This window comes from Asparagus officinalis, chromosome 4 (assembly GCF_001876935.1).
Source record: "Asparagus officinalis chromosome 4, Aspof.V1, whole genome shotgun sequence".
Classification (NCBI taxonomy): domain Eukaryota; kingdom Viridiplantae; phylum Streptophyta; class Magnoliopsida; order Asparagales; family Asparagaceae; genus Asparagus; species Asparagus officinalis.
In genome coordinates, this window is record NC_033797.1 from 9,387,060 (window position 1) to 9,402,369 (window position 15,310).

The following is a 15,310-nucleotide window of genomic DNA, read 5'->3' on the forward strand; positions in this document are numbered from 1 at the left end:
TCTTTTTTCCTTGTCCATGATGCACGTTCAAATGCTACATTTGAAACCTGCTCCAAAAGTCTAACGACCTTCGAATATCAGCCCCGACAAGTTCATAACACGAATGAATCTCATAACTACAAGTTTAATCTAACAATCTTTTCTCAAAATTATTATTTTTGAGCAAATATTCTTCAAATTAATTAACACAGACACATAATCATACAACTTCCTTACCAACGGACGCACTTCTTTACTTTTCTACTGCTGCCGTTATCAATAATGATAACCTCTTTAACTTCATCTTACTCTAATGAAAGTACTTAAGAGTCAAATCCAATCTCTTCACTTTCTCCATGAGTTACAAGTTCACAACCTAGAAACGTTTCCGAAGACCGTTCCCCTTCCCGCCAAAAAAACCTACATAAACCCCCGGTAGCTCTCCTCTCTAATTCTACACCAACTTCCTTCACAAAATCAAATCAAACACGAAAAATGTCACTCCTCCTCAAATCCCTCCTCATCCTCACAATCTCCACCACCCTCTTCTCCCTCTCCGCTGCCCGCGCCCTCGCGCCCGCCGGGTCCCACCTCTTTAACGGGCTAACGGGCATGACCGACTCCAAAACCGGGTTAGCGGATTGTTGGAGCGCGCTGACGGAGCTCCGATCATGCACTAATGAGATTGTGCTCTTCTTTCTCAACGGAGAGTCTTACTTGACGATAGGATGTTGCAAGGCTATAAGGATAATTACGAGGGATTGTTGGCCTTCGATGCTCGATTCGATTGGATTTACTTCCCAAGAGGCCGATATACTTAGGGGTTATTGCGACGCTGAGACTGCGCCTGCGCCGCCGCCTTCTGCTATGTCGCCTGCTGGATCGGTAGCGGGTTTCGGGTATGATATGGGGGAGGTCGTGGGTTAACGGGTATCGGTGAGGTCATGTAGTAGGGAGATGGGGGGATAGTAGTAGCAGTACTAGTTTGTTTGGTTGTTTTGGTGTTTTTGTTGCTCCTTCGCTTGTTGTTTGGGAGAATTGGTGTTGAATCTCCACCTGTGTTTAGTTTTTGGTAGTGGCTGGTGTAAGTTTCTTATGTCGGTATAAAGCACTCCCCTTATCTTCGTGCAGTTGCATGGATTTAATCTCTCTTCTTTCTTCTTCGAGAGTAAAAGCATAAATTACAGAAAGTCTTACCATAAACTATGCTAATTTAGGCGACAAATCCTTTTGTTATATTTTATCATAAAATAAGCATGTGGTTTGTATTATATATCACGGGTCACAACCATTTCGTCAAGTCAACTAAGAGTACTTAGGGTATCAAAGTGCTACCTTTTACCACCTAGGATGTTTAAATGTAAATATGGTGAAACAACAAGGCATTTCAATGCCATTTAGCGTAGGTTGATAAATTTTTGACGGACATTGAAAACGATGAATATATATATGATCTCTAAAAATGATGTAGAAATTAGGGTGCAACGAGGGTAAATTTTTTTTGAAACGATAGCGATATGAATCCAACAGCCAACAAACGATTTCCCTCCCCTTCCACATCTTCTCCCCTTCTTTTTCTTTCTGTCGTTAAATTTTCCCAAGCAAGTGCTTTAAAAAAAACATCCCTAAATTGTGTGTTTGCAGTTCAGATGAAAAGTTAGCACCATCAAGCAAATAGAAATTCCAACATTCACTATGATAATATGAGCTACTTGCCCAAAAACAATCTCAGCACATTGTAAACAAAATAGTCATAAAGAATACCATCCATCTAAATCAATACAATTATCAACATTGTTGAGCATCATCAAAACACAACCGAGATGGAACACCTTCTCACAACCCTTGCATATCTATTAAACCAAACAAGTATGTTTTCTACATGACCAACCTGGAAAAAAAAAAAAAAACATCCGTCTAACACCGCAAACCACAACATATGATACACGAGACAAAATTTTACTTTTCCTAGCATCCACATAACCACCCGCATAACAACATAAAGAATGATAAATAAAGAAAATGAAGAAAACAAACAAATTATATGTACACCAACCAATGAGATGAGATGGCTACAAGGTGAAAGGAAGACAACACCACCTCTCGATGACCTGAAATATCCATTGGACTTGTTGTGGAGGTTCATCAGAAGGGACAAGAGGGATGGGTAATTCTGCAGGCAAGTGCTTATGGAATGCATCCACAGCAGCTACAACACCATTTTCGTTCTCAATTTGTTTCGCGAGTTCCATGGTTCTTAATTTAACCTTCAATACACAAAGAAAGAATGGAAAAATATTGATTACTTGCTCTACATATGTACACATAAAGGGTTAACTGAGGATAGACCCCCTTTACTATTGCCCAGTTGCAGATAGCCCCCTTGTAACTCTCTTGTTGCAGATAAGACTCCATGCGTAATTTTTTTGGGGTCTCTTTTACCCTCCGAGAAAGAGAATAGTTTTTTTTGGCAAATAGACCAAATGAGGGTAAAAGAGTCAAAAAAGTTTCACCAGGGTGCTATCCGCAATTGAGGGATAGTACAAGAAGTTAACCCACAATTAACCCAAACATAAAAGATATTATCAGCATGATTACCTCTGGATCAAGCATGAACCTTAGAGCGTTTGATAGTCGTTCAACATTTAGCTCATATATGGGAATTGGTGCAGGCCCGACTCCTCTTTCATGAATTCTATCACCCCAGAAAAACTGGTCCCCGAAGAAAGGGATAATAGTTGTAGGGCACTGCAAATTTTTGTAAAGTTTGAGTGGTTTTCATGTAAAATTCAATCACCATAAACCAAACTTGATGAGCAATAAGTTGACATCTAACTGTAGAAACAACTGCTAAGCCAAACATACAAATTTGACCTAGGGATCTGAAAGCTCTCTTCCATCACATGCACTATCCTTTTAGTCCATGGGTACATAGCCACTCAATGTGAGTTCAAGATAAGCCAAACTACAATTACTGCTTCACTATCATCATTTTAGCATCATGAATCATCAAAGTACTCATGGCTTTAGATTAGATGACACCCTGTGAAGCATAAGTAGCATAATCCTGTCTAACTATGAGATACAGGACTGTAGACAACAGTTTCTTATATGACAAACCATCTATATATGTCATTTGAAAGCAAATAAGTCAGAAATGGTAAAAAATGAAAATGAATTTTCAGGGAAGGGATACAAGAATATGATTCTTGTCCTAGAAATGTTAAGCCACTAAGAAAGAAAAACATGAAGCCATTGGATTTGATTGATGAAAGCTTAAAACAATGATGATAACCAAATAAAATATACGAAAAACCTTCATATACAGAACATTTCAATCCCAAAGACAACTGCTATACATAGGTTTGTGAATATAAAAAAGTTTTCTAGAATAAAGGCAGCAAAATAGGAGTAGAATATAGCTAAGGTCGCCCTGCACAAGGAACAAAATATGGAAAACTAAAGTTCAAGCCACTATGCCACATAGTTTTAGTTGCAGAAACAGGCACGCTAAGAGTCAACTTAAGAGGGTGATGCAAACAAGTAGGATCCATAATGAACTTCTGAACTTCCATTTTGTGACTCAAGATAGTTCTTCTAGACAAAAGAAAAGAAAACCCAAGTGGCAGAAAAATTGAACACCAACAAAAGAGAAGGAACTTTTGGATGATTATAGACGAACAAGTTTTAGAATTAATTTTCGTGAACCGAGGCATTTAAGGATTAAGATTGCAAACTTAATTTAGCTTCTAGAAGCCTCCACAAATGAATGGGAAAGTCATTGTAATGACAGGTACATGGTACTATTGCCCAGTCATGGACGACGGTGTTGAAGAGCCATTGGACAAATAAATGTTAATAGGTATTATATTGAAGCATTCTTTAATTAGAGCACTCAAATGTTTCGTTCTAGGCGGGCCTCAATGGAAAGGCAATCAGATGCCATTAAGGCTTTCAAATGGTCAGCTAAGCATGTGTCGTGGTTATGAGAAAAAACTAAGAGTTACTACTTTCATACTAGCTTAGTATTAATCTATAGAGAACCTTCTCTTATCAAGGGTTGAGCGAATCTAGTTGGGGAGTTAATCTAACTCTTGGGTGAGTCCCCAATTTATCATCCGCCTCTCCACTATCATTGTGTCCTCTCCATCAATTCAATTAATGATAACTACTCTAGTTTTCTTCTTTTAAAAATCATCTGGGCATCACATCATATAGCGGAATGGCAAATGAATTTAATAGAGAAAACCTTTCAAACGAGCATTACCCCAGATCTTAATCCAGTAGCTGTTGTGCCAGCACCTCCATGGTGAACCTGAGTATGTTTGAACAGTCAGGATATTAATATATAAAATGTGTAAAAACAGCTCTCACAGAACAAAACAGGTAACTGCTAGTTAGTAAACAGCATTATAATTTCACCAATATATATTCCGAAATAATACTTCTAGATTGAATTTGTCCAAGCGGACAAATCAAGAAAAGAGGAAAAGAAAGAGAACCATCAAAAGGTCGTTGCAGGAGAGCCAGAGGTCAATATTTTTTGAAACTATCATGTTTTCAATTTTATGTAACAGAAAATATAGATCATAACACACTACTGTGTCCATGATCTGATGATATTTCCAAGGAAGACCAAGCAAAACCAACAAATGAACATTATAACCTTTTTGGTTCCTTAAGAAACAAGGAGTGTTGATTTACTTTGTAAACCATTATTCTGTTTGCTAGTTGATTTAATATTTTTAATGTGGGAGCATAGTGCTGAGAGATGTTCCTGGTCTTTTCAGGGCTAGGCATCACATCGCATTCTGTCAGATTGGCTGTTCAAAATGAAGAAAAGAAACATGCCAGTTGTATCTGTAGCAAAAGTTAAAACCTCATAGCAGCTTATTTAGCGTTATCTGGTCATGACAACGTAAAAGGCATATACAATCAGACTCTCAGCATGCTGGTAGAGAAATTTAGAGCATTAATCTGAAGGGGAATAATTGTCACAGTACATGTCCAAATGTCACAAAATCTTTCTGTTAAGCAACATAAATAATAAATAGACTACTTATGAGACTATGACATAATTTATGAGACAGGCAAGCTGCACAATGACAAGAATAATTTTTAGGACAAATTTCGGAAATAGATCTTTTCAAAAAAGGTTTATCAATTTCGACCTACTTGCAAAATATTTATCAAAATCTACCTAATTTCAATCACATCAGCAAAACGAGGTCGATTTTGAAAAAAAAAAGTTTCTGAACTCCATGGGATTGGCAATCCCGTAGAGTTAGCTTGTGCACTAAACTCTATGGGATTCCCGTAGAGTTTACAATTTTTTTTATTCAAATCGATCTAGTTCCCCAAATATTTATCAAAATTGACCTAGTTTCAGCCAGTCGCAGAAACTAGGTCTATTTTGATAAATATTTTGGAAATAGGTCTATTTTGATAAATATTTTTGGGAAAAGGTCTAATTCAAATATTCATCCTAATTTTTAAGTCATGGACTTGCTATCAGATCAGGTACTTGCTTATCCATACACAATAAAAAAACACACACAAGATTTTCAAGAGTCATCTTCTACATAGTTTGCTGCAAATTTTTTTGGAACTCACCACTGCAGCACACTGAGGAAATAGCCAGTCATGAGGGCAATCTTCAATAAGATAGACATCAGCAGGTATATCGGAACCTGCAAATACAGAACATATGCTTATTAAAAGGAAATTAAATTTGGAGGATTTATCATTACTGATGGTAAGAGATAAGAAAACACTTCTTAGCATAACTTCCTAACATTCTCCTAAATACAAAAGTATCTTCACTAAACACTACTGAAAAAATTAAAAGGCTCAATTCGATAATAACCACAATGGAAGAAGTTATTAGCATTACTGAAAATATAAAAGCTTGTATCCTAAAAATCCTGCAAATTGTATTCCGCAATAGAACACAAACATGCATGACAAAGAACGGAGAGCCCTCTATCCAGCATCTGAATTCTGGCAGACTCCCAGTCACTCCACCTAACTCGTTGATCAAATTTAAATACATTATCAACAGAAAAATGACGGGAAAATGCATATGCACTTTTTCCCTTTTTGTGCTTACTGTAATAGATAACATATAAGTACTATGTAATGAAAAAAGCAACAAAATGCATGTATATATAAGCATGCCAATTAAGAAATTAACTACAAATAAGCCCAAATGAAGGTACAGACTTCATTCGGGATTTCTTCTGGTTACAGCTAGAGAAATCAAGCTAAGGAAAATTCAATAAGTTAACTAGAAATCAAGCCAAGGAAAATTCAATAAGTTAAGCAGTGCACAGCTGAAGAGAAAAATTACAACTGGATTATTTACTTGTGACAAAATGGGATTTCATCTGGTTACATGACGAGATCAAGCACAGTTACTGTATGTGATAGAAATTGTGCTGTGCACTATGACAAATGACAAATATTCTATGTTAAAATTGAAGGGTATACAACACAAAAGTATACCAAGCAGGGTAAATACTTACTGATTCCAAGATCTCCCCAACCACGGCCAATTATTGCTCTTTGGCCTGTTTCTTTTAATGCCTCCAGGATGATGTTCATCGTCCTTTTGCCATCTTCGAGAGGCTGAATATAAAAAAAGAGGTCTTGGCTTAATAAGAAAAGAAATCTGTAGCACTTCAGTTAAAGTCAAAGAGTACATTCTAAACAACATTCACAGTTGAGGAACCAGGAAGAAAAATTATTTGCTTATATATCTTCACAACGTATAGCAAGAAAGATACCATGCTACCAAACCCTATATATATAGGCTTTGGTCCTTGTTGAATCCATTCTGCAAAAGCCCTTTGTGGTTGGTACTTTGTGCCAAGGTTGAGGAAACAAAAACCAGTGATATCTACTAAGAAACCCCAATCTGCACATTTATATTACTAGTCAATAGCAATGCATGAAAGCTGGTGTTTCTTATTATTTTTTATGTTGACCGATACACAAATAGCGAAAAGGATTCATACAAGAGCAAGCTCTAGCAGCTAAGCAAACAAAAAGGAAGACAGGTGCATATGCAGCTTAACAATAATCAGAATTGAATAACCCAATTTTGCAAATCACATAGTATGAACTATTTAGATGATTAATCCAAAAACAAAGTCATAAAAACTATAGAACGGGCGAAAGTTAAATGATACTCCTCAAACATATATACTCTCCATAAAATCTGATATAATGTGGAGCCAGACAACTATCCTCTATGTCAATTTGTTCAACTTCAGAGATATTATAAGGATCTGCAATTTAATCATTGAGCATTTTTATGTTGAATATACTAATTTTCCATGCCAATATGCTACTGAATAACTGAAATAACTTCCTTCTCCAATTTGTTTCTCTCAAACTGTGGGTTTTAAGATTGAATACTATCATACAACTAAAAAAACAAGCAACAGTTTTACCATAGCATTTATTTAACTCGACACTATTGTTGATAAGTGATCTCGGTTCGTAGGGAAGAAAACATCTTCATTTATATATTTTGAAGGTAATAAGTTAAAAGTCTTTCGCTACATAAAACATCCCAATACATTTAATTGAAAATACAGGAGGCTGGAAGGATCAGCTTCCATAACAAGCTGAGCGCACAGGAATTTAGAAAAAAACAATAGTTTTCAGGAAATGACTGGTCAGGAATTAGCCTATGTATAAGTTATAACCACGTCCTACATTCTCTCCCCGTCCATCTTAAGCTGTTTCTTATTTAGTAGAGTAAAAATTGAAATCAGAAATATGGATTGTCCTTAATTCAGGAGATAGTTCCCTCCTGACATCTTCTATATCAGGACATGTTGAACATTGCTTAATTGTCATGTTTATACATTTTCTATACAGCAAAAAAAAAAAAGAAGAAGAAGAAAAAAATTATCCTCCCTTCTATTTGCCTTGTTGTTTTGTTTACATTTCCACACTACCTGTCACTTGCAAGTTGTGATCTATCCACCACAGAACACAATTCAAACACATCTATTTCATTTGTTAAACACAAATTTTATTAGAAGTGACTCCTTTCTGTCCATGCGTCTGCATTAGTATATCACTATGTCAATATGTCAGAACTAAAATGAGTAAGTTATTTCTGGCATATATTGCAAAGATTTTTAACAAATTGAAATTCATTGCGGAAAACTTATAAAAGTCTTCCTCCAATTTGAAAACCTCAGGAAAAAGATCTAAAAAAATGGAAATGTATCCCATTTAATATCAATATTAAAACATGTCAATTTCAATTAGAAAATAACATGAAACTACAAACGGTCTGCAACAATATGTCACACAAATCCATTTCAATAGAAACAAAGTGCTGAAGAAAGTGAATACAACATTCAATCCGTCAAAAAGAAAGAATGTCGAAGGTGTAAATTATGCACTCCCATAATTACCTTTTGGTTTGGGAGCAAGATAGGGACTCCACATATATCCTGTTGGCAGATGTGATATGGATCCATAATATGTACTGAAGTATGCAATAGAAGGCAAATTCAACTTCTTCCTGAAGTCATTAATAAATCCCCTGATGCCCAACCACACCACTAAGTCCACAAGAATGTAGGATAGCTGAATAGTGTATAACACACAAAACCTCCATTTAATAATAACCCAAGAAAATTAGACAGAATAAATGATAAGAGTCTGAAAATATATACCTTGTTTGCTGCACTATTTGGCACACATGACATAGGATGTGGAAATTCATTTGTTGGCCTGCCTACATGTATCGGAATTAGGAAGGTGAATCATTATCTCCAAATAATCACATTTCAGGGATTATGAGCTCCACTGAATTGCTTGCATTTCCAATTAATGTTATTTCCAGAACAGTTAAATATACTTAAAAGAAAGACCAGAAAGGCTGTGAGCATGACAAGGGATGCTCAATCTGGCACAAGCTAAGATCTTGTAGCCTAGCACTGGAGATTACACAAAACGAGATATCACTTCGACAGATAGGCAAAACCATTTGGTATAGGACTGGATCTACCATCGTCTACTATACTGGGTAACTGCTGGAAAAAAAATCGACCAAGCTCAAAACAGATCAAGGCCAGAAAAACGTAGTGATGACACATATTTCCGTTAAATTTCTATAAAATAAAACACTATGTAAATGCAGTACAACGGTAAATGGGGTTAAGCTGTCCATGCTAAGGCAGAAATTAGAGTTTGTTTTAAGATTTCTTGAAGTTCCACTTACCATTACACCAAGTTGTGGTGGGAATTGAGGGTTATATTTTTATATTGTAACATGCTCCCGTAGGTTGACCGCCCTTTCTATTGGCCGAAACCTAGACTCACGCAACATTATTAATTTTTAGAAAGTCCACTTTAAATTCGTGGTCAACGGGATTTAAACCTGGACTGCTCTGATACCATCTTAAAGTCCCTCTCACCATTATACCAAAACTCCATTATACCAAAACTCCGTAGTTGTGATGAGAGTTAAGAGTTATAGTTTTATATTAATTCCAATATTGTTAGAATATGAAAATGTAATCCTCAACTCTCATCACAACTTCGGAGTTGTTGTGTAAAGGTCAGAGGGACTTTAAGATGGTATTAGAGCAACTTAGGTTCAAATTTCACATGCCACAAATTTAAAGCGGATTTTCTAAAAATTAACACCGCTGTGTTAGTCTAGGTTTTGGCCTCTATTAAAAGGGCGATCAACCGGGAGGCATGTTGGAATTAATATAAAACTATAACCCTCAATTCTCACGACAACTTTGGGGTTTTAGTGTAATAGTTAGAGGGACTTTAAGAAGATTAATTCTAGAAAATTTACTTGCTTCATTTTGATCAAGCAACAGGTGAGTTATTCATAAATCCTACATGATGGAAATCTATTTGCTTTTATCCGAGACAAAACATCATAAAATGTTTTCATTAGAAGGTACTTTCCACTAGATAACAACAGTAACTACAAGCTAAAGAATAATCTGTTCAATAACAGTAGTAATAAAACAGAGATAAATAGTGTGGGGTACTTCAATATAGACTTACGTCCAAGGCATTGTGAACAAGAAGTGAAGTGGCACACCAAGAGCTTCAGCAACATGCGTGTGTCCTGAGAGCATCACAGTAGATGCATCAGAGAAATTAAAAAAAAATGTTTTGTCGAGATTAGATAAAGCAGTGTCTATTAACAGAGCCAGACACTTCATGTTAGGGGATACATTTTGTGATATTTGTTATGATTCAAGCTCGGTAACTTCAAGTTTTCTGTTCATCAGCCAGTCTAATCAACCTCTCAAACTTCATATAACAAAAATTGAAATATCTCATATTCATTAAATTTCATAACATGAGAATAATGCACTTCAAAGGATGATGACAATTAACTTGAAAAAGAAAATCATAATGTTCAAACTCTTCTGATTGTAAAAAATAAAAACGCCACAAGTAAACCAAAAATATTCTATGATTTTCTTAGCCAGACTCCTAAAAAAGTCAGGTTATTCTTCAAGCCTTTTAAACAACATAATGCGGACAAGAGTAAAGCCTTCACCATGTTGCCTGCGTAGCTCAGTTGATATGACCAAACACTTTGAAAATTGATAAATGATTTTCCAGTGACCATCCAATTTTGAACAGATTTCAGGCCTTTCACATCTTGAGTATATCTCAAATGACCATGAAACCACTAAATTTGAACATTTGATAACTTGATTTGATCTCAATTTTCCTCTGAGTATCTCTTTGAGTTAAGTCTCCCTAACTAAACTTATTACCATACATCCTGTATATTTAAGAACAACACTGAAAGACGCCAGCCATCTAAGAATATAAGTTGCACCACCGGATCCCACAAGTAACTCCTGCAAATTTTAACTTATATTCTGAGTCCAAGAACACCAGAAGCTAGCACTTATGAAATATGAAATCTGCTAGACTTCGCGATGAAACAGTCCTGAGGATGAAAATAGCAATACAGAAGCAAGTGCATATAATGAAAATCCGAAGTTCGTTTCTTAATTAGCAATCTTATTCAAATAACAAGACAAACATAAATCAAAAAGCTTCCTCAACTTTAGAAAAAGAAGCACAACAAAGACAAGGATATGATGAGGAGTTGGATAATATGTAGCTTTTTGAACAATAATCTCACCGTATGCAGGAGGATTTGCAATAATAGCCTGAGCCTTAAAAGGTGCTCCAGTTTCCAGATCAGGTGCTGTACATGCTGGAAGAAGGGAAAATATAATCTCCTTCAGTTGCTTCAGTTGCATGGATATTTCTGCAGGTCCTGATAGCAGAAAGCCCTTGTTCCGAGCCATATCTATTAAAAAATTAGGTCTCCAACTAAGTAAAACAGTACAATAAGTTTTAAGAGGATAGTTTTCAATTAAAGTTTTCATTCATCAGTACTGAAAACGGACCAAAGAATGAGAAAATGGAAGAAAAAAAGATCAAACATTGGCGTTTATAGCGAACAAGCACAGTCAAAATTCAAAAATTAGAATTTGTTCGATCAGTTTCCTAAATGCTCTCCTTTTGTATGCTTAAGATTTCTACCTTGGAGTATTTCACAACACTTACAGTTTCATAAGGAGTAGTTAGGCACAAGGTGGCCATTGTATCTCAAATTCATATGGAACTTGGAGCAAAGAGAAATGTTTACTGAGGAAAGGTCCCAACTCCCAAAGGCCAAAAGAAATATATATGATACAGATTGAGTTAAATTATAAAACAAAAAGGTGATCATACATATATATAAAAGGGAGGTCCAATACAAAAAATTAATATAACAATTAATCCACTTACATCCAGCCATGATTTGCGGATCACCACCCAAAGGATAAAACTCAATGCCATGTGACTGCACGAAATTACGAAAATTGACATGAGTTGCCAATCTGACACGATGACCGAACTCCTGCAAGCATTGTAATGGAGAGCAAAAAAGTAAGTGCATATACAGGCTAAATTCTGAGAGGACAAATAATTCAGTTACCTAAAATAGTATGTTATGGACCATATGTCATCAAATGCTAAGTCAAAATGCACGTTATGGCTAATTAAAACTTCATTTGTTATCATTATCAAAAGGTTATAGCCAGGTAGATGAAATATTCTTACTTTCTCGTGTATACAATTGAAAGTTTTAATGAAATCTTATAGATGTGAAAGAACAAGCATTTTCGACTTAAGCCAATATTCCTATCATTTCAGATGCTAAAATACAATCAAATTGAGTACGACCAGCTGTCTTAGACATGATAGCACCAATTATGCAATCACCAGAACTAAGAAAACAAGTTACAGATGAAGCAACAGAAATTTTTTATAACAAACTGTGTTCCTGGTGAAATGTACACTCCTGGCAACCCTTGTACTTTGAACAAACAAAGCAATACAATATGAAACTAGATAACCAGCTTCATTTAACTATTGGTAGCTGTCACGGAATAAATATCATCAGGAAGGAAGAACAAACATGTTGAGAGGGTAAAAGCTCCAAAAAGATCAAACATTTTGGTGCCGTCCCATTTACACCGACAATATTTCAGGGCCATTTAATCAGGCTCTTGATCCTTAACGAAGGACATTACAATTTTCAGCCGAATACTGAATAATCTATGGTAATATAGTAGAACTTACAGGAAACAATCATTCTAATACCAGAATAAGATTCTTTAGCTTGCTAAGTTTCTAGCAAAGGTGACTGTCTTCTTTCAGAGTCGTTGAAAAAAGTCAAATAGTAGACTGAATTCATGAAGATGCTAGCACATGTATCAAAAGTATCCCAGTGTAACTATTAAAGTAGTCAGTGCAACAGCACATCTCATGAGAAATACAGTATAACAAGCAGTTACTTTCTTTTTGGTGTAAAAATATCAAACCTTTTACTATAGTGATGAAAGGGAATATAAAATTTTGCATCTTTACATACCTGAAGTCTCTTTGCAACAGCTATGAAAGGTTGTACGTCTCCCCTTGTCCCAACGACAAGTATAGCAATCTTCAGTGTTGGACCTGTCTTGCTGAATTCAAAGATGGTTTCTCCACTATCGCACGGTTTAGCATCAACAGCATCAAGCTCTGACAGATCTCGGGCTGCGGGTGCATCATCCACCACATCAACCTCCATGGTATCATCATTCTCGATTTTGACGAGATCCTCAATGACTTTATTCTGAAACATGCAGTGAGTTATCAAATAAAAAGAAAAATACGACCTTGAAAATATGATCTGAAACCAATGGCTTTTTTATTGTTCGAATTAAGAAATTAGGAAGTTACATGGTCATGACAGTACTGGCAGAGTTCATGCAGGTCAGAGAGGTACCAATAAGTAGTGCATATGGAAACATGCATCACCGTAGTAAGAGGGACTTTATGTTTCTATACTCGCTAGTGATGGAAGAGGTCAAATTTTCCGTGCAGGCCAGCAACATAATAAAAGGAATTTTCTTCCATGAAGTGGATGCGTAATTGTCGAATTTTTGTGCGTACCTGTTCACTCTCAGATAGCCCATCCAGCTGGAAATCATACTTGAGAGATTCGCTGTTTGATTTAGATAAGATAAGGTCACGGACTTTGTATAGAATACTACTGCTATTTGATCGCGCCGGTAAGGAGTTACAATGCTCCAGGCCTGTCAAGTTAATGTCCAAAGAAAACCATCTTAACCATGAATTTAGGTCTATGACCATCTTAACCATGAATTTAGGTCTATGTATTACACGTAATACATATATCGGTTTATCAAGACTTATAAGATATTCAGATATTAACTCATTTCTTATTATTATTGGGACTTATCAGATATTCATGTATCATTTAATACAATACTCTTATATCTGCAAAATACATGGTTAATTGGTACCTACAAAATGCCAGCTAGTAAGCTAAAATATTCAAAATTCTAGCAATTTGTGCATTGAGTAAAGTAAGTAATCAATATAGCATCAGGACTTTAATTCATCACACTAACACCCAAGTAAAAGACCTTCGATTGTTTAGCTCTAAGTTAATCATATGCTAATTTTTGGCTCCAGGAGACAAGTCTATTATCTTGAGAAATATTTATTTATTTTTTAACTGACAGCCATAATGCTGACCCCCACTCAGAATCTACTCCTCTATACTTAAAAGGGAATCCAAAGAAATTGACACAGTAATTACTACTGTACTTAAAAGGGGAATCCAAAGATATTGACACAGTAACTACTACTGTAGCATAACTAAATGTTGATGAGATTGTAGCAAAAACAGAAATAAAAAGAATTGCAAAAGATTCAAATGAACCGGCCTGTACACGCGAAAAGGGTATCTTTAGTTTACAAATAAAATCAGACACTATTCTATGACAACAGGAGAAGAGAGAGAAAAAAAAATCTTTTTCTTTAAATTCAAATTCATGAACCTTAAAAATAGCGCCAACCCCCATTAGAAATGAGGACATACGTTGAATTCAGACAATAAAATCAAACAATTAACATGCCCTTAGCAATTTAAACCCATTGAAATCCAAACACACCCTTAACAAACAATTAACAGGCCCTTAACAAATTCAACAATAAAACCAAACCCTAATTAACCAAGAGTAAGAAACTCTACAAACCTGGATGCGGCGATTCCCAAAACTCCGAATCTTCCGTTCTCAAAATCCTAGAATCCAAAGAGTTCGACCTCGATTCCCAACCCTTGTCCTCTCCTGTCCTACCTCGAGCTTCGAAATCTCCGCTCCTCATCTCATCCGCTGTAATCGCATCAAGAACTCAAGCTTTCTCTACTTCCAAGAAAACTCCAACCTCAACCGGCAATCAAATTTTGCCACCAATTTCCGACCACCAAATGAACAGTGAGATCGCCAATCGTGCAGAGTCCCCTGGAAAACCCTAGAAATCGAAGCTCGACCCCTTTATAATGACTTTAAATAATAATAAGAAAAACCTAGAAACAAGTAGATATAGAAGCCACTGTTTAAACAGCGAGATTGACGGAGCCATCGAAGGACTCTCGACTGATTCGGGCACGAGAGTGAAAGCCGACAAATTTTTTATCGAGGCGAAGACGAGATTAAAGTCTCTCTTTTACTTGAAATGACAAGTGTGTCCTCATAAATGGACGGTGTAGATTTCCTACCTGAAATGGACGGTTGGGAATAAGCGGACGTGGCCGGATCGGAATCTCGGATGGGGTCTAGTCGAGCACTGTAGTTTCCAGCGCGGTCCAGTTGAGCGTTGTCCGCCCATTTACAGCCTGCAAAGGCCACGTGGCGGATTTATTGCGCTTCTGAGCATTTTTATTAAAATATTATATTTTTATTTGAAC

At 36.1% G+C, this 15,310-nt stretch overlaps 2 protein-coding genes across 2 annotated transcripts; one reads left to right on the plus strand and one right to left on the minus strand.

Moving 5' to 3' along the window:
• Positions 475–906, plus strand: LOC109838157 (egg cell-secreted protein 1.3). Its single transcript, XM_020406621.1, has one exon. It carries the CDS (start codon positions 475–477, stop codon positions 904–906), a length of 432 nt encoding a protein of 143 aa, XP_020262210.1.
• On the minus strand, positions 1,806–15,011 carry LOC109836560 (sterol 3-beta-glucosyltransferase UGT80B1-like). The gene is made up of 14 exons (XM_020404488.1): positions 14,598–15,011; positions 13,486–13,628; positions 12,923–13,165; positions 11,794–11,905; positions 11,138–11,308; positions 10,033–10,096; positions 8,679–8,736; positions 8,415–8,589; positions 6,765–6,895; positions 6,504–6,606; positions 5,593–5,669; positions 4,247–4,294; positions 2,578–2,727; positions 1,806–2,246 (listed from the first exon to the last, which is right to left on the minus strand). Exons 1-14 carry the CDS (start codon positions 14,725–14,727, stop codon positions 2,052–2,054), a joined length of 1,800 nt encoding a protein of 599 aa, XP_020260077.1. The 5' UTR covers positions 14,728–15,011; the 3' UTR covers positions 1,806–2,051.